The sequence below is a fragment of the Metopolophium dirhodum genome, chromosome 5, assembly GCF_019925205.1.
Source record: "Metopolophium dirhodum isolate CAU chromosome 5, ASM1992520v1, whole genome shotgun sequence".
NCBI classification, from domain to species: Eukaryota; Metazoa; Arthropoda; class Insecta; order Hemiptera; family Aphididae; genus Metopolophium; species Metopolophium dirhodum.
In genome coordinates this window covers 30,387,540-30,410,351 of record NC_083564.1, presented here as the reverse complement: position 1 = coordinate 30,410,351, position 22,812 = coordinate 30,387,540, and the positions used below count along the sequence as shown (strand labels likewise).

The following is a 22,812-nucleotide window of genomic DNA, read 5'->3' as shown; positions in this document are numbered from 1 at the left end:
AAAAATAATAATCTAAATTGCAACAGGTAAAATAAATAACCAACGACCATTCACCGTTGTACGTATTCATTATCTCATCGGTTTTTTCACGTATTTAAAATATTTCTTGACCCCGTCACGATTAAATTTTATTCTGATATAGAGCCGTTAAAGAGGATAATATATAGTTAGTAATTTACATAATAAATATGTGTTCTAATCATTCAAGTATTAAGTATAGTAATTAATATTAAATATACATCGTATATATTGTTTGATAGTGCTCATTTAACTATAGGTGCTATACGAATAAATAACAAAGGTGAACAAGTGGGTATCACTCTGATGTACAGTAGTTGTAATGGATGTGTTATATTTGAATACAATGATAAACCATTGTATACGAAAAACGATTCTGAGCGGTTAGTGTAGTCCTTATAATATTATTATTTTTTATTCGTTGCTTAAGTGATGAACAAATAGTTAAAAATTAAAATCCCATTTTTAGCAGTTTTTTGTAATTTGTCGGTAGTTTATCTCGATGCTTTCTAAAACTATTTGGAGTTTTCGATTGTGAGCTCCCAAAAGTACAACTAGGTTTACTTTTCTATCAGAAAAGATGCATTTTGTGTCACAGATTACAGTAGATTATGTATTAGAATTTTGTAATACTTTGACCCTAAAATGTAATATAATTTTAATCAAAAAAGACTGTTCTCTTTTTTCGTGTCATTTATTAGGTCAGTATTTTGATTATAAATGTATTTTCAACAAACCTACACCGTTGAAAGTATCACTGGTAGCATCATTGTTCACATGCAACTTACTAATATCATTCCATACGCATTTATTCTGTAAATCGTATTATGAGTTCAAAATTACAGTATAAATAATATGCTTTATAATAGAATTTATGAGTATTGAATGTTGAACACAATATGACGTGACATAAAAGTTGGAGTTGTTTCACGCGTTGTTGATGGAATTGTAGTTGAATGTATACAAATACGATGGTTTATTGTAATTTGTACGAAATATTATATTATATAGGTATTACATTGCATAATATTAAACATCAAAAAAACTTTTCTAAGATTTCGTATAAAAAAAAACCTATATTCCGGCTAAAATGCGGAGGGTTTATGGGTCTAAATGAACGACACAATGGTCTTCGCCGTCAGACCATATCGCTAAAACGAAATACATACCTAAGGATTTGATAATATATTGTTTTTTTTTGTTTGTTTTTTCTTTTACTTTTACTTTTTGATAATATTGACATCATTTTTGATGAGTTCTAACTGAAATGAATTGTTATGTATTTTGTTTAATTGTAATATAATAACTATATTATAGTAAATAATAGATAAAATGTGGTGATAATATTATTATAATAATAATTATTAATAGCTGGCTGATTAAATTGTTATCTGAATATAGCGTAGTAGTTTTATCAATGACCATTTTGACTTTTGGAAAGAGAAAGAATAATTATATTTATTTTGCATCTTATTGGTACAAATTACAAAATGCGCTGACGGCCGATGCATAAAAGGTATATCATAAAAGTATATTATTTGAAATTTTGAAAACCATAATCATAATGACTAATTAATGAGTATAATATAATTTGTATGGAGCCGGTAATTATATTTATATTACGTATATGTACATTATTGGTATGCATAATGCTAAATTACCAACTTTCGACTTTCCGATTTATTAATTATATAAGATATAACTCTTCAACACCCCCCCCCCCCCCCACCACCCACCAACTCCACCACTTGCACTATACATGCATAAAATACAATATGTATTTGCTATATTATGATGGAGAAAAAGAAGTGGCTTGCCTACATTTTGGCACCCATATTAAAAACAACTCAAATGCCGCCACTGTGTAGTCCAGCTCGCCACTACGCCACGTCAGTGACATTTATTTGACAGTGTACTCACCCTTAGCTCGAAGAAACGGCAGCCAATATATCAACGGTTTCTCTTCCGTCTATTCCTTTACCCACACTTTTTTTGTGGATTCGTCCTCGTCATCGTCGTCATCTCCGTCGGTTGTCTTCCCGCAGTGGCGCGTCAGTGACGTCATAACATTGTTGCCACGCGCGTGGGCAGCCGATCGACGATACGATTCGTCAGGTCGAAGTCGGGTTCATCTACGTCGGCGACCATAATCTAATAATTAAAATAATTATTAATTGTTTACAAGTGCTGTATATTTTACACTTCTGCCTGACAATAAATAACGTATCCGTACGACGAACAACGTATAAGCCAAAGACGGTCGTACTTTTTGATTTCGGCCAGCAACACTAAAATTAATAGTACAACTTTGTTAACCCATGTATTGTTAATTATTACACTTAATATTTGACAGATTATATGGCAAGATTATATATACCATTAAGACGACGACGTCACATCGCAGTGGTTCAACTACAATATTACTATTAATTCGAGTACTTAAATAAAAGCTCATCACTACGAGATCATGCATGACACACTATTCGTCTCTCGTTTCAATTTATAGCAGAATCGTCGTTTTGTAATGTCGGATACCCAGCTGTTATACCCGGGAATTTGTCCGCGTGGATTTTAAAAAAAGAAAAGTTTGTTCAGCTTTATTATTCCTGAAATAAATTGCTGTCAAAGTATGTTTCCTAGAAAACACCACGCATATTGGCCAAATCTTTTTCTAAATATTAGTCCATACTAATATACATAAATACAGAGACTGCAGACACACACGATTTAAAAAAATACAAAAACCTTTGATAAAACCACCTACCACTCTCTGGTCGGCATATCCGTGTCGGATGCATGAGCATCAACCACCAGAGTAACAACCTCTCAAGTCTCAAAAAAACCGATTTCAACGAGCGACAACTGGACTCCTTATGCGAGCAATAATCAGTGCGTTCTTTAATTCAATTTTTGTATTTGAAGTATTACTTTGTTTCATCCAAAACCTAAAACTCCTACAGTATTATCTACAAACAACTGCGGATCAGGTAAGACATATAAAATAATATTTTATATTGATTGCAGTTAATACTATATATGTGCGTTTTACATAAAATAGCCTTTAACTCTCCTAAATCAATTTTGTAAATGGTACTTCCAAAATTAAAAAAAAAAATAATTAGTTGTTTCTTAGGTCCGTGAAGTTGGCCGCACAAGGTCAACATTTTGGCTCCAAATTTTGTCAATAATTTGTAAGTATTTGTAAGCACAATTTGGTAATTTTTAAGTACAGCCGTTTTCAATTAACCTCAAAAGTTTAAATCACGGCTAACTTCCGCGAAATTTGGCCGTTTTGGCATTTCAAAGTTGTTGACTACTCCAAATCATCATGCGCAGTTTGTAAGTATTTGTAAGCACGAATTTAGAATTTGTAAGTCATACCTTCCTTAATTATCTCTAAAAGGAAGTTGGCCGTGCCTTGTCAAGTTTTTTGAACTTTGATTGTTCCAAATCGTTATGCGCAATTTGTAAGTATTTGTAAGCACCAATTTAGAATTCGTAAGTTATCCCTTCCTTAATTATCTCAAAATTCTTTTTGAATTTTTGAAATTCTATTAGGGAAATGGACCTGAGCCCGTGATATGTATTTGTGCATAAATTATATTTCAGAAACACATAATAGTTGTTGGTGGCAGAGCGGTGGCTGCGCGCCGATAGGTGATAAGAAATCTTTTGTAAAATACCTACCACAGAATAGTAATGGATTTATAGATATAAGATTATAATATAATATAATATAATATTTCGGGGGGACGAGGTGGCCGAGTGGTCTAACGCGACGGATTCGGCACAGCCGGTCCGAGTTCGATCCTCGACCACTGGGCGGCATTTTTCTCCGTGCAAGTCACGGTGTCCGGAGAACAAGTGCCGCCATCCCCCCACCCCGGGGCACGGCAGAAACCTACGGGTGCCCCATTAGAAATTCTGCCAAACACAACACACACGTGTACCAACCTACCCAATATAAAACCTACCAAACCTACCCAATATAAAACCTACAGTGCCCTCCCCACACCCAATGGCCTATGTTGCCGCGGGTTACCCAATAAAAAAAAAAAAAAAAAAAAATATAATATTTCAAATTTCTATTGTAATTGTATAATATTAATATAATATTAATGAGTCATTGCGTTAACCATAAAAAGGGCTCCATTGCCGAAATACGAAGGGGGCTATGGGTATGCATAGTCACTTCTAGTAGTCGATAGCCGATTGTTTTAAAACTACAGATTGTATTAGATGTACCGAGATAGTATCGAACACGGACTAATATACGGAATACATATAGTAATAATTATAAAACCATTAATGTAAGTACAATACGAAATTGCTCCATATGTACCTATTCTAATTTATTTTCATAAACAATATTATTATAAGAATTGTTAAGAAATATTACACAAAAGTAAAAAATAATTAAACGAAATACAATGATTGACATAATATTAGAATATTAATTACATTGGACTTAATTATGTTTGTTATACAGTATAAAAAGTTATATAACACAAAAAATACTCGTTTGAATGTTGGTTGTCAAATATAATGTCATTACAATGCACAATACCTATATACTTTAGTAATAATTTTGAAACCATTAATGTAAGTACAATGTAAAATTTTAATGATTTATTATGATCAAATAAATTTTAATGAACAATTATTATAAGAACTGTTAATAATTATAACACATACGTAAAAAACTAATTATACGAAGTACAAAAATTGATTCCAATTATAATTTGAATAAATTATTTTCTTAACTATGTATGTTATACAGTCACGAGTCCATTGAATATGGTACTTAACTTCTGTAAAAACTGAGATTGAATTATTTGCTTCTGAATCCTTGAGAATCATTACTCTGGTAAAATAATAATAATCAGAGTGTAAAAAGCATAATCATGCACCGCAGTCTACTTCATAAACACCGAGTTCTGAAACTAAAAATATTTTATTCATAATACTTAATTTAATCATACGACAGTTATTGGTATTACAATAATACCGATTTGATAAAGTACCTATAGCATGCAGTAGATGTGGTTTGAAACTATAATATTTTGTAGTGCCTTGTAAACACATCCTCAATTAAAATATTTCATATATAATTATAATAAACATATTAGATACAAAATATAATCAAGTAGTAGAATGGTAATTGTACATACTAGAGTTCGAGACTTATCACCCCTGAAGGACGTGCTCTATTAAAAGCAGCAAGCAATACCAATGCTGAAATAATTTCTACTAGAAAAGCAACATATTGGCCATCTGACCAGAACGAGATTCTAGATTTACTAGACTTCTTCGTAATGAAAGGTATATTCTCTAATTATGTCGAAATAATATAACTCGTAGAATTAACGTCGGACCACATATACCAGTATGCTTCTCACGTTAAGCTCAAATGTTATAAAAAACAACGTAAGGTGTCCTTTACCAATAAAAAAACAAACTGGGACCTCTTTAGATCTAATCTAGATGAAATGGCAACCCTCTCTGTAAGACTTAGAACGTTAATTGAAATTTATAGCGCTATTGAACAACTAACTAATCATGTCTTAAGGCAGCCAAATTGGGAACACCTGAAATACCTGAAAGAAGTAATCGTGAAATCACCTACTCTGTGGAAATCAGGGAGCTAGTAAAGAAAAAAAGAAGAGCATGGAAAAAATGACATCGTATGAGAGATCCATTGGATAAAACTATCTAGAACAGGACATGCAGACTTTTACATGATAAAATAAAAAAGTCAAAAACGAAACGTTTAAATCTTACTTGAATAATCTTTCTGCTACGAAAGACACTGATTATTCGTTGTGGAATGCTACAAAACAAATGAAAAAGCTCAGAGCCTATGTACCACCAATTCGCAAGGAAGATAGATCATGATGGGCACGCTTCATAATTCTTCCAAACTTATCAACATTATTTGAAAAACTACTTTTAAGCGATCAAAACCAATAATAGAAGCAAGACTGCTTATTCCTAAACACCAGTTTTGATTTCGGAACAAACACTCAACTATTGAACAGGTTCATAGTGTCACAAATGTGATAAACAATGCACTAGAGAAAAAAAATATTGTTGTGAAGTATTCTTTGATGTCGCACAAGGTTTCAATAAAGTTTGGCACAAGGGTTACATATTAAGCTACGTGAACAGCTCCCACACACTTGGTGCGCACTCGTTGAATCCTATCTGACTGAACACGGTGAAGAATGACTGAATGTAAATACATATCAGCTGGAGTACCACAACCAGTGTTCTCGGACCTCATTTGTATTTACTTTACACAGCTGACATTCCAACTACCAACTACTCAATGACAGCTATGTTTGCCGATGATACATCAATTCTGGCAACTGATGAAGACCAGCAAACTACGACTTGATCAACTTCAACGAACACTTAACAACGTCTCCGATTGGACCAAGCGTTGGAAAATCAAAATTAACAGTGACAAATCGGTACACGTAAATTATACTTTGCGTAAAAGTGTATACTACCCTGTATGGTTGGATCAGCAGATCACCCCACAGAACGATTCTGCAAAATACTTAGGAATGCACCTCGATTCACAATTGCCAAAACATTGCTCTCCGTACTATTGTCACAGCATACTGGTACGATAGAAATTACATTATCCACCAAGATTTGACGATGACCTCCATCCAGGACGAAATTACTAAGTTTGCCAGAAAACACGAGAAAAGACTAGATAAACACACCAATCTAGCATCAATTTAACTACTTGATAACTCTCAACACATTAGGCGTCTCAAACGCCGAAGACCATATGACTGAGTATAAATTATTAGACTAAGGTTGGGACCTCTCCACTGGGAGTGATAACACAAACATGTTTTTTTTCATTATTAATAAAAAAAGCCTTCGGGTGGTTTAAAAAAAAAAAAAATTGTACATACACCCTTTAGAATTTAGGCCAATAAAAGAAAAATCCCTAAACAACCTTAAATAACACCAGAACGCGTTAACACATGCACACCCATTGTCCCTCATCTTTTATTACATAAACACGTACATACTAACACATCAATGAACTATTAAGATGTATAGCCTAGTAGCAGGGGCTTCAGAATATATTTTCTTCTCCGAAGGACCTGCGTCGCAGAAAACTGCTTTCAACCTCCGTATTGAAACGTGTAATCAACCTCAAACACCGTATCTTTCTATTATAATCTGCAGCCATTTATAATCAAATTAAAGTTTAGGACGTGAACCTCAATGATATCTGTTTGACCACCACTTTAAAATACGAATATTGAAATATTTTTTCTTATTTCACATCTGTATGATTTGAGGTGAATCATCAGAAACCACTTTTCCAAATTTAAAGTACGTACGGTTTGTAATTTTTGAAATTTTGCGATATATGAATGAGTGGGCGATTGGTATTTGGCTTATATATAAATAGATCAATGTACGATGCAAAATTAGTACATATTACGTATTATAATATGATATAATTTTAATGAACAGTTATAAGAACAGTTGCAAATTATTAAACATAAATTTAAAAATAAACTATAGATTGTGACATTAGACACTTACTCATCATCTACCCCAGCTTATCAACATAATATTATCACCTTTTGTCTCTAATTAACTCCAAAAATATCTCTTTTCATGCAATTAATATATTCTCAAACCAACAAAAAAATATCATATTGAGTATACTATTTTTTTTAAACCATACAGGCTTTCTTAATATTATATCTTACTCTTTCTTCCTGTAAGCAACTTTTATATTGTACCTCATAATTGTTAAAACTAATTGTAATTACAAAGTTTAAATTAAAAAAAAAACTAATTATACAAAATACAAATATCTATTTCAATTACTATTGGAATAAATAATTTCCATAATATTACCTTAATTATATTAGACTTTCTTATAATGGTTGTAAATTCTACGAAGCCATTCAAGGTGGTAATCAACTGATGTAAAAAGTGCCAATGAATTATTTGCGCCTGCTTCTTTGAGGCTAACTACTCCGGTTAAATAATACAATTTAGAGTGTGCAAAGCATAAGCCTGCACCGCTGTCTCCACCTTCTACACCATATCCTGAAACTTAAAAAAAATTATACATAATATTAAAATTAATCATACGACTGCAATTGGGTAATAAAGTAGTTTTATATCAGAAGTTCGTATACCGCATGTATAACTTTTACTGTACTTGCGTTATATTTTATAAAAATAATTAATTCCGTTTGTATGAATAATTAAATAAATAAAAAAAAGGTGGGTAAGTGGATGTCGCTCTGCTGTACAGTTGGTTCCAAGTGGGTCAATGTATAATGGATTGTATTAAACTTGAATTCAATGATATTATATCATTGTTTATTTGCATAAGAAAAACGATTCTGATCGGAGACGGTTTGTTCAAATGTTAAGATATCCGGTTGAACATTGGTATTGCCATAATTGACGCCAATGACAATAGGAATATTTTATTGTAATTTTTAAAGAATCAAAATGAACCAGATTTGCTTACATATGTATAAAACCAAAACAGGAAACAAAATTTTCATTTTTTAAAAAACAAAAATATACTGAAACTGAAATTTTAGTTTTTCTAAAAACCAAACCGGAACCGGTACCGAAAAAATCATCAAGGTTAGGTTAGAAAGGGTAGGGCTGAAAACTGTTAACCAGTGGACTGATGAGGAAGTTTTTTGAGCCATGGCTCCTTTGATTTTTGGGTGTGATTGTGGTAGTGATAGTGGTAGATTTGTAAAATGTATTGCTTCCAAATTATCAACTTGAGATTTGAGATATCAGTAAATTTATCCTGTTGTGAGTTAATTGGTAGGTGGGTGGGTGGATGGAGAAAATATATTTGGCTCCTTTAAATTTTAATTAATATTATTCACCACACCACCTCGTCGACCACCGTATACCTCACAAAATATTCTAACCAGTACTTTTCGATCTTTGATACGAGAGTTAAATTTCGATGTGGCAACAAAATATTTTGATAAGCAATATGTTGAATAACTATCCACGGACTTCAGTGGGATAATATATGTTTGTTTTAAATTATTAAAAGTCTTTCCGACCATAAACATTGTGTTATCATTTTTTTTCAATCGTTTGAAATTTGACCATTGAAGATTTAGTTGTCATATTATTGGTTATTACTATTATGTAAGTCGATAATATATCTCTTCTAAAAATAATTGAATCTTCCTAGGGTATACATATCCTTTGAGTCGATGAGGTCCTACATACAATGGTACTAAAATAATAATCTTATGCCGTTGTAACCCACCATAATACAACAGTTCCAGCTGGGTTACCTTTTGGATTATAATATTTTATAGATAATTAACTAGTGAAGAACGAATTCAATACATTATAAAAAACCATAATAACGTGTTTCAATATAGTGTTAATCAATAGATACGAAAAATTACGGTAACGTATTCTAACGTACACTCGTTATGTATATACCTAGTTTGTTTGATATATTTCTAGAAATATATTTTGTATTCTTACACTTATTGTACAATTTGATTCATTAATTGAATAAAAGTAAAGTTTGTTAAAAAGTCAATGATTTCATGGTATTAATATTTTAATATTGTATTACCCAATGAAGAACCAGCACAAAACTTATCAGAAGTCACATATGAATCAAACCCAAAATTACATATATGCCGGCAAGTTATTATGTCGATGTATGGTAAATCAGTTTGTAATAAGGTAGGACTTAAAATGTCTTTTTCCGTTTTTCCCCAACCAACAACCTGTAAAATTATAAAACAGTTTTACAACAGAGTGTTGGAAATATGAATAGTTAGTTAAATAAATGTTGACAGGTATCAAATATAAAATAAGAATAATGTTAAGTGGTTTTACAATTTGTGTTTTAAGATTTTAGATACTTAGCAGAGCGATGCGTGGATTGATTTTACTATGATGTGGGTGTTTTATACTGTTTATAAACTTTTTTTTTGGTAGGATTAGTACAATAGAGTTGAGATGGTTGGTACGCTTGGTTAGCATTACGTGTATGTGTGACAAGGTTTTTGCCACTACGCATCCACCCGAGAACTAGTAGCAGCGGACATTACTTACTCCCAACCACGTTGCGTAATTGATTGTAGCCACCGGCCACCGCACCACCACCATTTTTTTTTACGCATTTTTATTTTCTTACAAACCCTGAAACCCAAAACTAATTTTTGGACTGTGACTAGAAAAACTGTTTATACTCTATACAGTATATTATTGAACTTCATTGAAGTTTTCATTTCCAAAAAAAAGAACAGTAGTTACCTTACCTATATATAATAAGTAGTAAATAAATACCTAAAAATAATGAATTAATATTATTTAATCAAGCCTTGAAAACAGATACTATTATTTTGTGTGTGTGGGTTTGAAATGGAATATTGCTGTGTTTAATAAGTAATCACTAAATATTTTATTAAATATATAGGTACTAGGTATTACATACTTAGTAAAATACTAAAATATAACATATAATTTAAAGAAAAAGATAATAAATAAGTTGAAATAGTTGGATAATTATATAATATTTTATTATTTCAACATACACATTTTAGTCATATAAATATAGATATAGTTATTATATTTTATATAGTATATTATATTTTAATAAATTCTAAACGTGCATACTGCATACTGTTTGTGTCGTTCGTGTATAACCGAAGGTTCACAACTGAACACTGGTAAAATTTCAGGACCACATCACACAAAATCATAATAACAATAATTGGTTTTTGTTTATTTTTAGGCTTGTTGGATTTATATATTTTTCCCGAAATGGCGACTTCGGTTATCGATAACAATAATATACCCATAAGGGTATAGCCATAAATCATAATGCCATATTATAGTCATAATGGGACTATATTATTATGTCTATATTTTTATTGTTACTTGATATAGTTAATTTATTTAATAATAATATAAAACCTTTTATTATAAAATATTTTCTGATGTATCACTATACAGGGTGTTTCTTTAAAGTACAGAGTGATTGGAAAAATATAAAATTTTTAAAAATTAACTTAACTTATTCTGTAAAATGAAAATCAACTCGTTGATTTCACGTTCGTTAAAAAATAAATTTAATAAGTTAATAGTTAAGTTAATGAATATCCAAAAGTAACTAGTTAAGATAAAATTAACTTTTTAACTTAACTTTAACTTTTTAACTCGTTAATGCCCAGGCTTGCTAATAAGTAAAACCTTAGATACTTTAAATTTTCACTGCATGTTTATATTACCACCGTCTATATATTATTTTCTTTTTGAACTATTTATAAGAATATAAGAACATTAACATTTTTATTATGTTTTTTTTAAAATTATTTCCGAAAATCACTGTATCCAAAAAAAAAAACGAGGTTCCTCATAAGAAGTTTTTATTGGAAACTTAAAAAAAAGTTAACTTACTACATATCCACAATAGGTTTTTATGAATATCGGAAATTATAATTTTGTTAGAATTTATCAAAATAATATATATTTGCAATTTATTTTTGGTTAAAAATTAATAAACATTTGAAAATTTATATCTATCTAAGATCTTAGAGTGCAATCTATATATATATCTACTTTTATCTAAAAAAAAAGTTTCCTGGGTAGTCAAACTAATTTTGTGTGAGAATTTGGAGTTTTTTTCGGTAATTGATTTTCAGCCGTAAGTTCATGAACATTCTGATTGGTCGTATTTATTATTGATTTTAGTATTTTGTTCTAATTCAAAAATTAATAATTGTGGATACTTTCATTAGAGTTTAACTCGTTTTCAGTTCTTGAGTATTTTTTTCTATAAATGTAAACAATTTTTTTTTTGAATCAATAAGCTTAAAAAAGTAATACAAGGTAATACAGTTAAAAATAAAGACTCACATGCTTGATTTTGTTTTATTAGCATTTAAATTTTAAAATTTGACATAATACTTATATACATCAATATATTGAACTTTTTGAAATTATTTTATTGATTATTTTGTAACTACTAACTCTTCAAATGTTCAGTTTTTATACCTAATGAATAACGATTGACAATTTAGAACAAGTTATATCACATTTAGTTCACACTGTCGCAAAAAATCTTATTGTCTACATTAAGTTCAATTTTGGACAAAATTAGATATTTAATCGAAGATTAACGGTCTTAGTTATTTTGTTGTAATTTAAATGCATTATTATAAAATAGGCTGGCTCTCAGAATCATTTTTCGTATACAATGATATTATTATATTATTGCGTATAAAATATATAACACCATTTATTACAATAACCCACTTTAACCTACACAGCAGAGCGGTATTCACTTGCCACTTTTTTATTTATGCATTGTAACATGCTAATATTTATGCAAACTTCAGCAGAGAATCTCACGGTATTTTCTCTATACATACAAATGGACAACGGACGATTCTTATAGGTACAGTAATTCACTGTAATTTAATCACAATTTATTTAAATAATACTACAAACCAACCTTTCCTACATCTCCATTGGATACTGTATAGTTACCATCCCAATCGATACAAATAGGTGTAATACCATTTCTAAAAAAAAACACTATTTTGTAACACAACAACAGCCATATCATCAGCATAATGCCCGTAAAATCCAAAATAACCTTCTTTCAGATGAATCCTCTCCACCTGTACATCAATTGTTTTATTTATATTATATTATATTTCATACAAATTATTTGTAGGTTTTGAATTATTTATAACTTACATTTATAATTTGAGGAAATTCACTGTCATAAATTGTAAAATTTCTATAATATTTTCCAGCAGCAATTTTGTAAAGATCGTCGACTATTGTTATAGTATTTGGAATACCTATTTTCCAAAAACAATGAGCCGCTAAAAATAATATTTAATTTATTTTCATTATTTTTATTTTTAATTCATTGTACAAATGTTTTACCAGAAATGACTAAATTTTGAGAAATAATTGATCCTCCACAAATGAATTCATAATCGGAAGTTTTTTGATATATTGCAACATTCCATGGTGCCGTTCCAACATTTGCTGTTTCACCATGTTTTATCAATATTTGGGCTTTAATAAATGGTCTACCACAATCTAAAATAAGATTTAAATATAAATATAAATTAAAATAATAATGATACAGTAAAATTGAAGTAAATTAAAGAGTATACATATATTTATACAATTAAATATACAATCACCTGGCTCGCATATATATAGTTCTTTATCCCACAATCCGTTAGACTGACAATGTAATTTAATTGTAGTCTCTTGCTGTCTATTTGGTAGAGCATAATTATGCTTACATTTTGGTATTGCTATTGTGCCAGGTATCGATAGATCTGAGCAATTAGCATATTTACCATTATGACTACATTTAATATCTAAACTATCAGATAGTAGAGGTTTACACATTTCTATAAACACAATCAAATTATAATTAAACATAACCAAATATCAAACTCAGAATATTGAAATAACTAATTATTACAAGAAAAAAAATTAGTAATTAAAATACAAAACTTACTCAAACAAAATTTATCATAATTTAATAATTTTTTATTTCCTTGACAAAACCTAAGACCGTTGGGATAAACCTTATGAAATCCAACTTCACAATTCCCAATAACAGTAGTGTTATCATTAATTAAAGTCCCGGGAGATAAGATTTTATTAGAACCTTCATAATTATATACGATTCCTTCAATATTTGGTAAAACGCATGAGTTCATAAAGACCAGCTGTCAAAATATGAAATATTAAAAATATTTATTCTTTCTTAAAATATGTTATTTTGAAGCAGAAACCAAAAAAATAATTTTAAAACTTAAATTGATACCTATAAAAAAAAGATATTGTTTACATACATGTTTGATTAAAAGTCCACGGATCCATGAAACATGGTATTTTATGTCTGTAAAAGCAAAGACAGTATCTTTATTTATTCTATCCCACCTACTCATTACCCCGGTTAAAAAATAAGAATTTAAGTGTAAAAAGCTTATGCCGGCTCCCTGAATTCCTTCACCATGTTCTGAAACAAGACATATTTTATACATCAGCCAGTTATCCATTAAATGTTCCTGTGGGGGGGGGGTTGTACAATTTTCATTTACTTTATATATTAAAAAAATAATATTGTTCAGATTTTTAAACAATAGTGTATAAGAAATAACAGAATGAACAATGTAATAGTAATATACATTTAAACTTAATATCTATAAAAAGAAAGGTTCGCCTTGGTTTTAGTGATTATTGGTTATTATTAGGGCTCGGATTTTAAAGCAAATGCTTCTTTATATATATATATATATTATATATAATAGAAATCTATTTTGTATACATAAATTTGTTTCACGTAATTCTGATTCCAAATAAACGAGTTTATTTTGGCTTTTTTGTGTAAATGCTTTTTTCAGTTATTCTAACTGTGAAATTCGAAGTGAGGGTTTTCACTTAAAAAAATGTTTGATTAATTAATAAGAAATGTGAAAACTCGGAATACGGACTAAATGGTTGTATTGGATTATTATAGTTTTCGGCTTGATTTTATATCTATGTATAATATTATAAATATAGATTTTATCGTAGATTATCGATCTACAGGGAGGTCGATAAATTATCGGCTATTGCATATAGCCTGTAGAACCTACGCTCAGTAACCCACGGAAAGATAGATAAGATAAGATATGATAAATATAAAGAATTTGGTAGGAATGACGGATGGTTGATTTGTCAGGTTACCAATATCATAGGTGTGCGCACAGGGGGTGCCGGGGGTGCCTGGGCACTCCCGGACCCTTCACCAAAAACGATAAGGGCCTTAATTATTAATTACCTAAGTGTAAATTAAACTAATGAAATTTCATTCAAATTTTATTAAAAAATGTTGTTCCTTTTAAACGTCGATTACCATTATAAGATTGTATTTCTATATATTGTTATGTGATATTTATTAGAATGAATAATAAAATAAATATCTTTAGTGCATTTGATATTTTTAAAACTTTTTTCTGTATCTAAAATTGTTTTCAAAATTATTGTGGGCCCTAAATTTTAGTGTGCACCCCCGGAACCAAAAGTCTGCGCAAGCCTATGACCAATATTGCGTCAAACAAAACGAATTACAATATAATAATTAATTATAATAATCGATTAATGATCCATACCAGTTAATGAACCATTAATGAATAAATAAATAAATAAATAATGGTACAAAAAACGGCATTTAGACCCGATAAGACGTGTTTTTAAGGCGCTTCAGCGATATTCGGGGAGGGTACTGTAGATTTGTTTACACGTGTGTGTTTGTTATAGCAGAATTTTTGATTTGGGCACTCGTAGGTATCTGCCATGCCCGGTTGGGGGATGGCGGCACTTGTTCTCCGGACACCGTGACTTGCCCGAAGAAAAATGCCGCCCGTGACCAAGGTATCGAACCAGTGCCGGTGTGCGTCGCAACCGACTCCTTAGTCAGCTCGGCCACTCCGTGTTCCATTTATCATTTTGTATTATTACTTTTTATTTACTATAAAATCTAAACCTGACTTGACGTTACTAATGTAAATATTTGTAAATATAATTTTATTATAGTTATATAATATATTATTGTATTAGTTGACAATTTAAAAATATTGTTTATTTATCATTTTGTATTATTATTACAACCATCTTTAAGCGAGATAGGTATAACGCAATGGCTGTTTGTTTTTAGTGAAAAAATCAAATTTCTTTAAAAGTATTTACGTTGTAGGCTGTATAGCTCAAAAACAATTACTCTTACATTAAAATGTCATAATACTCTTTTTGTAGATAATTACCCCATCTATAATTTTATAACCACACATACACATTATAGAACAGAGATAGATAATCGAACAACTGATATAATTAATATTATTAATTTGTTAAAATTATTATGTGCGTATTCTTATTTTTGATCAATAAAAAAAGAAAAATCAAAATTTGTATTATTTACCCATTTGATGGCAGGTACAAAACTTATCCAAAGTCACATATTTTGTAAAACGGTTTATATCATACATTTTTTTACAAAAAGAATGGCTGATGTATGGAAAAAATGTATATACATTATTATCATAATTATTCTTTCCCAAAACTACCATCTGTAAAAGTATGAAACAGTTTTATAATATACAATTAAAACGAAGGTATAATATGAATTCATTATTATGTAAGTGTCGATAGTGATTTCATTTTATTTGTTAAATAAAATCGAACTAAACAAAGTTTTTAAATTTGGAAATCAATCGACTATGAATTGAAAAATGTTTGTGGTTTTACGAAAATGTTTTATTCTAGTTGCCAGTGGAATCCTTCACGATCAACAATACATGTACTGACAGACTTCATACCTTGTATTAAGGAATAAGGATATGAAGAGAAATAAAGTTAGCCCATTTTGTTCAAATTATCAACATTGCAGATCTCAAACTGAATGTATTTTTATTTTTTAAGTTAGTTTTTTTTATTTTCTACGTTTCACAGAGTTGTGACATGTTGTGGTTTGAAAGTTTCACATGTTGTTATATAAATATAGTTTAAAGGGCTAACTCACACAACTTCCTCATTTCGTTCAAAATTTACTGGAAAAATTGTAAGTTTTTTAGTTAAATTTGTAATTTATTAATAGTTGGTATTTGAAATTTATTTTTAGTCCATCGATTTGAATATATCACCAAAATGTATTAACTTGTGTCGATTACTTATAAATAACATACCTGCGTGGAGGCAACCTAGTTTAAGCACCTATGAAAGATCGAGGATGTCATAACTCATAAGGTATTGTCAGCTCACAGGCAATCCCTAGCGTACCGACGGTTACTGGCCCAGCGTCGGCGATGCGTATAGGCACTAGCCTCGCGATGATAGTGAATTATATAATATTGGAAATTGGAAAAGTGGAGCAATTTAGGAAAATATCACAATATTATTCTGAAAAGTAAACGGAATGTCGAAACTGACGGAATACACATTGCCAAAATAAATAGAAAATAATAAATATAGAATAAGTTATCGTGCAATGTAAGTTATCAACAACTTATCGGGTACTAACACCCTCACTAATTTGTAGAAATTAAACCAGACATTCAATTTATAATTATATTTTATGTAACTATCCTTAATAAAACTATAATAATAATAGTATCAAAGTATAAACAATTTACCTGTCCTTGATCTCCATAATGTACCATATATTTACTATTCCAATCTATACAAACAGGTGCAACACCATTGATAAATAAAAATTTGTTTGCTAATACAATAACTGCTATATCATCAGCATATAACCCAGCACTACCATTAAAACGTTCACTCACGTAAATCATGTCTACCTGCGCAATTGTTTTAATTTATATAATACATATCATACAAATTATTTTTAAACTTTGAATTACCAATAACTTACATCGATTATTTGGTTAATGTCGTTGTCAGTTTTTGTGAGATTATAACCGAATTTCCCAACACCGATTTTGTATAGACCATCATTTATTGATATTTTCTTAGATATCATATTTTTCTGCCAAAAAGTATGAGCCACTAAAAAGATATTTAATTAATTTCTATTTCTCCTTAAATACATTGTGTGAGGACTTTACCAGAAATGACCATATTAGAAGCAATAATTGATCCTACAATTATAGGTTTATAATAGGATCCTAATGTAAAAAATGTATATATATCAACTACCCAAGGTGCTATATCCATAATTTCTTTAACATCACGTCCTTCGATCTTCTTTGATTTTATTTTGTTGTTTACATTTACTTTACCGCAATCTAAAAAAATATTATGTATATTTAGATGACATATTGATTTTGCATATTTAGTTTAATATGCGTAACTCATATATATGTTATTACACAAACATATACATAATAATATTAAATGTTAAATAGCATTAATTAGCTATTTTTTTTATACCCATATTCATATTTATTCTATACACGTATTGAGCACACAACTCTTTGGTCTCATCTGAACCATCTGAACAATCCTTGTGACCATTACAAACCCACGACCATTCGATACACAATCCATTTGAACAATAATACTTATCATCAGTGTTTCTATAAATTATAATTGTATTAAAATGAGCATCAAATTATTAATTAATACTATTCAGGGATGTACTGGTAATAGAAATTGTCCCAGGGAAACAGAAAATGTTGCCAAATGTTGTATTAATAATAGTATTATACAATATTTATAAGTTAACCGGCCCAAATTGATTCAAGCAGCCCATATTGTCGTCAGATCCAGGCGGTGATCGCTCACCCGCCACCCAAACAATCCTTGTACTATTTATACAATTATAAGCCAATATTATGAAAGCTATACCAATATAAACATTTAGTTTTGTAGATTCAAGATAATAATAAAAAATTCGATTGCAGAACATATAATTAAATGTTATATGTCATGTCAGAATCTGATATCCTATGCGTACCTAGTCAAAAGTTTAATAATGAAAAAATAAAATAAGATGATAGTAGATAAAGTAAGTATTTTACATAATAAATATAAAAAACAAAGGGTTTTTAATGTTTTGATCATTCAAAAGCAGTAGGTTCTATTAAATAAATATCGTATATTGTTTAATAGTACTTATTAAGACTAGGGTGCCCTATGAATAATTTAAAAATAAGAATTTAGGTCTCTAAGCCTCCAAGGACCAACCACCATTATTTTCGCCACTTATAGTAGCATAATATTTATTTATACTACAGTCACTAACACTGAGCAATTTGATACAGCTTTTCGTCTTTCGAGTTTTCTATCACACAAAATTTCGGATCCTGAAAATAATGAATTCATTAAATACGTAAACAATGTTTAGTTAAAGATTATTATTTATTGTTTTAACCAGCATTAGCAATTTGAATTCAATAGTATCATAATTATATTATAATCGTATAAATCGTGCATTCATGTGTAATGCGTACAGTGGCATCATTTCAGAAAATAATATAGGACGGGGGAGGGGGGGGGGGGGTAGCAAAAGTTTTGACCAACCAATAAAATGTAAAAAGAAAATCACTCGTTTCATTTGCAAGCAAGGTTCTTTCTAAACAGATTAAATATGGGTGTATTTCTGGAGTTGATTGGTTTTACTTTAAAGTTTAGTTGTCCTCTACAATTTTTGTCTGAAAGTCCCAAAAATTATAACTTTTACGTGAAAACGTCATGAGACCTTTTTTGCAGATAATTACTTTTTCTACAATTTATAACTTGAACTTTTTATTGTACGACTCGTAAAAAGCGAGATATTTAAAGAAAGACCAATTTTGTGACATTTGACCTCGAATAACCTTTGACGCGTACATAATATAGATGGCGACTTTTTACACATTGTTTACAACGGTGTCATAAAGGTGTGTACCAAAATTCAGCTAGGTGGGAATTTTTTCGAGCTGAAAACCTAATTTCACTGGACTAAGTAGAGCATTTGTTAATGTTTAAAGACATACTCTTATTCTTATAGCGCCATTGAGAAAAATTATCTAGATCAACTTGAATGTTAATTGAATCTTCATTACACTCAATTTTTTTGAAAAGTTTAGTGCTATTATAAATTAATATTAGCCGTTCCAAGTGTATTAAAACCTAATCGATGTTATTGATAAAAAGAGAAAATAGTAATGGTAATAGTAAATGATCTTCTTGAGGTAGAGCATATAAAACTTAAATTCAATTCGATGTGTAGTTTTCATATAGGTTAGGTTATAAAAATACCTATAAAAATTACCTATAAAAATATGAGTGCGAATTGTTAAAAAAATAGTTTATCTATGAAAGTAACAGATTATTAAAACCAGTTAATTCTATTTTTTTTATTAATAATTGATAATCAACTTAATCAAATGCTTTTTAAAAGTCTGTGTACACAACGTCCAATTGAGTTTAACATCAAAAAAGTTTAAAATAGTTGATTTTAAAATACACAAGTTAGTTATTGAAAGCGTCTTGGTCGAAAGCCGTGTTGTGTATTGAAAATGATTGTCTCGCATATAGGGGGTACATTTTTTTACAAGCTTAGAAATTAACTTACTAAAAATTGAAATCTTTGAAGTTGGTCGGTAATTAGAAATTAAATTAATTCATTAAACTAATGAGATCTGTCACCTTTTTTTTAAAAAAATGGTGTTATTTAAGACATCTTCTATTTATCTGGAAATACACTTGTTTGGATTGATTTATGAAATAAAAAGGTTATAATATCTATTAAAATAAATTAAGTTTCTTTAAAAGTCTTGCTGAAAAAAATAATTGTGATACTACTAGATACATTTAACTTAAAGGACATCACAACACTATTTTACAGCCGCCCATGTTTTACGTGTTACAGTAGTTCGATTTACACAATGATTTTAATAACTTATGATAATATTTCAGAAATTTTTTTTCATGATCTTAAGTATATTTATGTGTTGATGGTGTAACTTAAAACTTAATATATCTAGTAATTGACTTTTGTATACATAATATTATAGATTATAATTTATAATTAAGTAATATTATTGATTTCCGGTCGTATTGCTGTATAAACCAGAAAGTATATCAAGATTATAATCAACAACAGTTTCATAAGGCTACATAAAAAAAAATAAAAAATATATTTAGTTTAACTATTTAAATCGTTGTATCAATCTAGACAGAAAACACACGCCACCTTCAGACTTCAGCTCTATGACGTCACACGCATATTTTAAAACGCCTGTATCTCAATGAATAATTAGTGTAATGATTTTGAGTAGAGAGTTTATCGAGTTTAGATTAAATGAAGAATAATCCTCAATAAATGTGTCAAAGTGATTTGTAGTACTTAATTTATATACACTTGAAAACGAATTCTATGTAAGTTAAGAGGATTGCAAAAAGACAGTTTTAAGGTGTTAAAAATAGGCAATTTTTAAATATTATGCATGCGGGTCTTGTAAATGTGTGCAAAGTAAGTGATCATTACTTTGTGTGACTGTGTGTAATTAAAATACCGAAATGCTACCCACTCGCACGTACTAGTCACGGTTTCGGCGTTGCGCTTGTGAATAGGAAACAATTTATGCTCATTTATAATAATATGTACTTTTTGTCACCTTACCAATGGACCTGATAACACGATAAGACTTCTGAATTTCGTTAATACTTTTACTTGAGAATTTATACTGACATAATGTATTAAAAACATAATTTTCTATGTATAACTATATGGTTAACACTGAAATAACGTACCGAAAAGTAAACATGAATATAATTATTATCCAGGAAGACGTCATCTTCATTGTCAATGGTATGCTGAAATTAAATCAAATGTATTTAAAAATATAATCAATAAATGTTTTTACATAACTTATATGCAATTAACGAAACTATACACAATACAGTATTTTACCGTACATTTTCTAACATGTGGGTTATAGCAATATATATTATAATAATATAACGTACCTATTATATTAAACACTGCAAAATATCTGAAGAGGAATTTATTAATTTATTAGTTAGTCAGATAACACTATGTAAGGAAAAGACAATATAAATACAACTTTACAACACTACAGTCCTATACACAATATGTCGAGTCTTCTAAAGGTAGGTACTATTGAATGATGCTGATATATAGTATGTTTGTTATAGGTACCTTAAACTATATGCTATCACATGATCGACCAATGGGATCACACTACCTACGTAGATAAATCGCAAAAAAAATTATGATTTACCAACTTTTTATAAACTTGATTATACATTTATACCTGCTGCAAATTTATTAATTAATTCATTTATTAATTAATAAATTGTAATATGATGATAAAACATATTGCATATTATCTGTTATTATTGTAATTTTAAATCACGTTAACACGAATTTCTATAACAGGATTATAAGGTCACATATTATGTATGTATATGTTCTCGGATTAACTTATACATTTTTTCACATGAAAAGTTATAAACACTCTGTGATCACTGAATTATAATATTTCCTATGTGTACGTCAAGTACCTATACGAATATCGTAAGCATAAAACTTGGATTGTTAGTAAACAATTTACTTTTCATACTTAGATATTATATTATGTGTTTTAGTGAAATATTACTTATTATTATTGTAACGAATTGTGTTGTTTATTTTCAGACCTATTCATGAGCACATACAATTTGTGTATACTTATACAGTTAATGTACCTATAGTTTTAATTTTAAATTATATTCAATTATTATAGTGTATAGTTTTTTGTTTGTTTTTTTTTTTACAAGTACTTTTTTTGATAATATTAACGTTATTTTTTATGAAGTCTTACTAAAATGTCTTGTTGTGTATTTAGTTTAATATTGTATTATAATAACTATATTATTATAGTCAAAAGTAGGTACAATTTTCGTGTTTTATTGTCGAAATTATTACGTTTATTATTGTGGTAATAATATTATAATTATTATTAATAGCTGGCTGATTAAATTATTATCTGAATACATAGTACTAGTTTTATCAGTGACTGTTTTGACTTTTGGGAAGAGAATGAATAATTATATTTATTTTGCATCTTATTGGTTATGGTACAAATTACAAAATGCACTGACGACCGATGCATAAAAGTACCAATAATATTATAGTATATTATTATATTATTTGAAAAATATAATCATAATGAGTAGTAATTTAGTAAGAGTCCATAATTTATGTATGGAGCCGCTAATTTATATTTATTTTACGTAGACATACGTTTTAGTATGCATAAA

At 29.3% G+C, this 22,812-nt stretch overlaps 1 protein-coding gene across 1 annotated transcript; it reads right to left on the bottom strand.

Moving 5' to 3' along the window:
* Positions 1–4,368: 4,368 nt before the first annotated feature.
* On the bottom strand, positions 4,369–21,356 carry LOC132944608 (uncharacterized). The gene is given in 18 exon segments (XM_061014050.1): positions 4,369–4,961; positions 7,918–8,118; positions 9,644–9,800; positions 12,536–12,613; positions 12,615–12,704; positions 12,784–12,914; positions 12,979–13,137; positions 13,245–13,460; positions 13,571–13,784; positions 13,911–14,077; positions 16,022–16,169; positions 17,232–17,399; positions 17,474–17,607; positions 17,667–17,846; positions 17,992–18,137; positions 18,806–18,866; positions 21,301–21,319; positions 21,321–21,356. Coding segments are annotated over 17 exon segments (2,289 nt in total). The 5' UTR covers positions 21,351–21,356; the 3' UTR covers positions 4,369–4,961; positions 7,918–7,927.
* Positions 21,357–22,812: the final 1,456 nt, after the last annotated feature.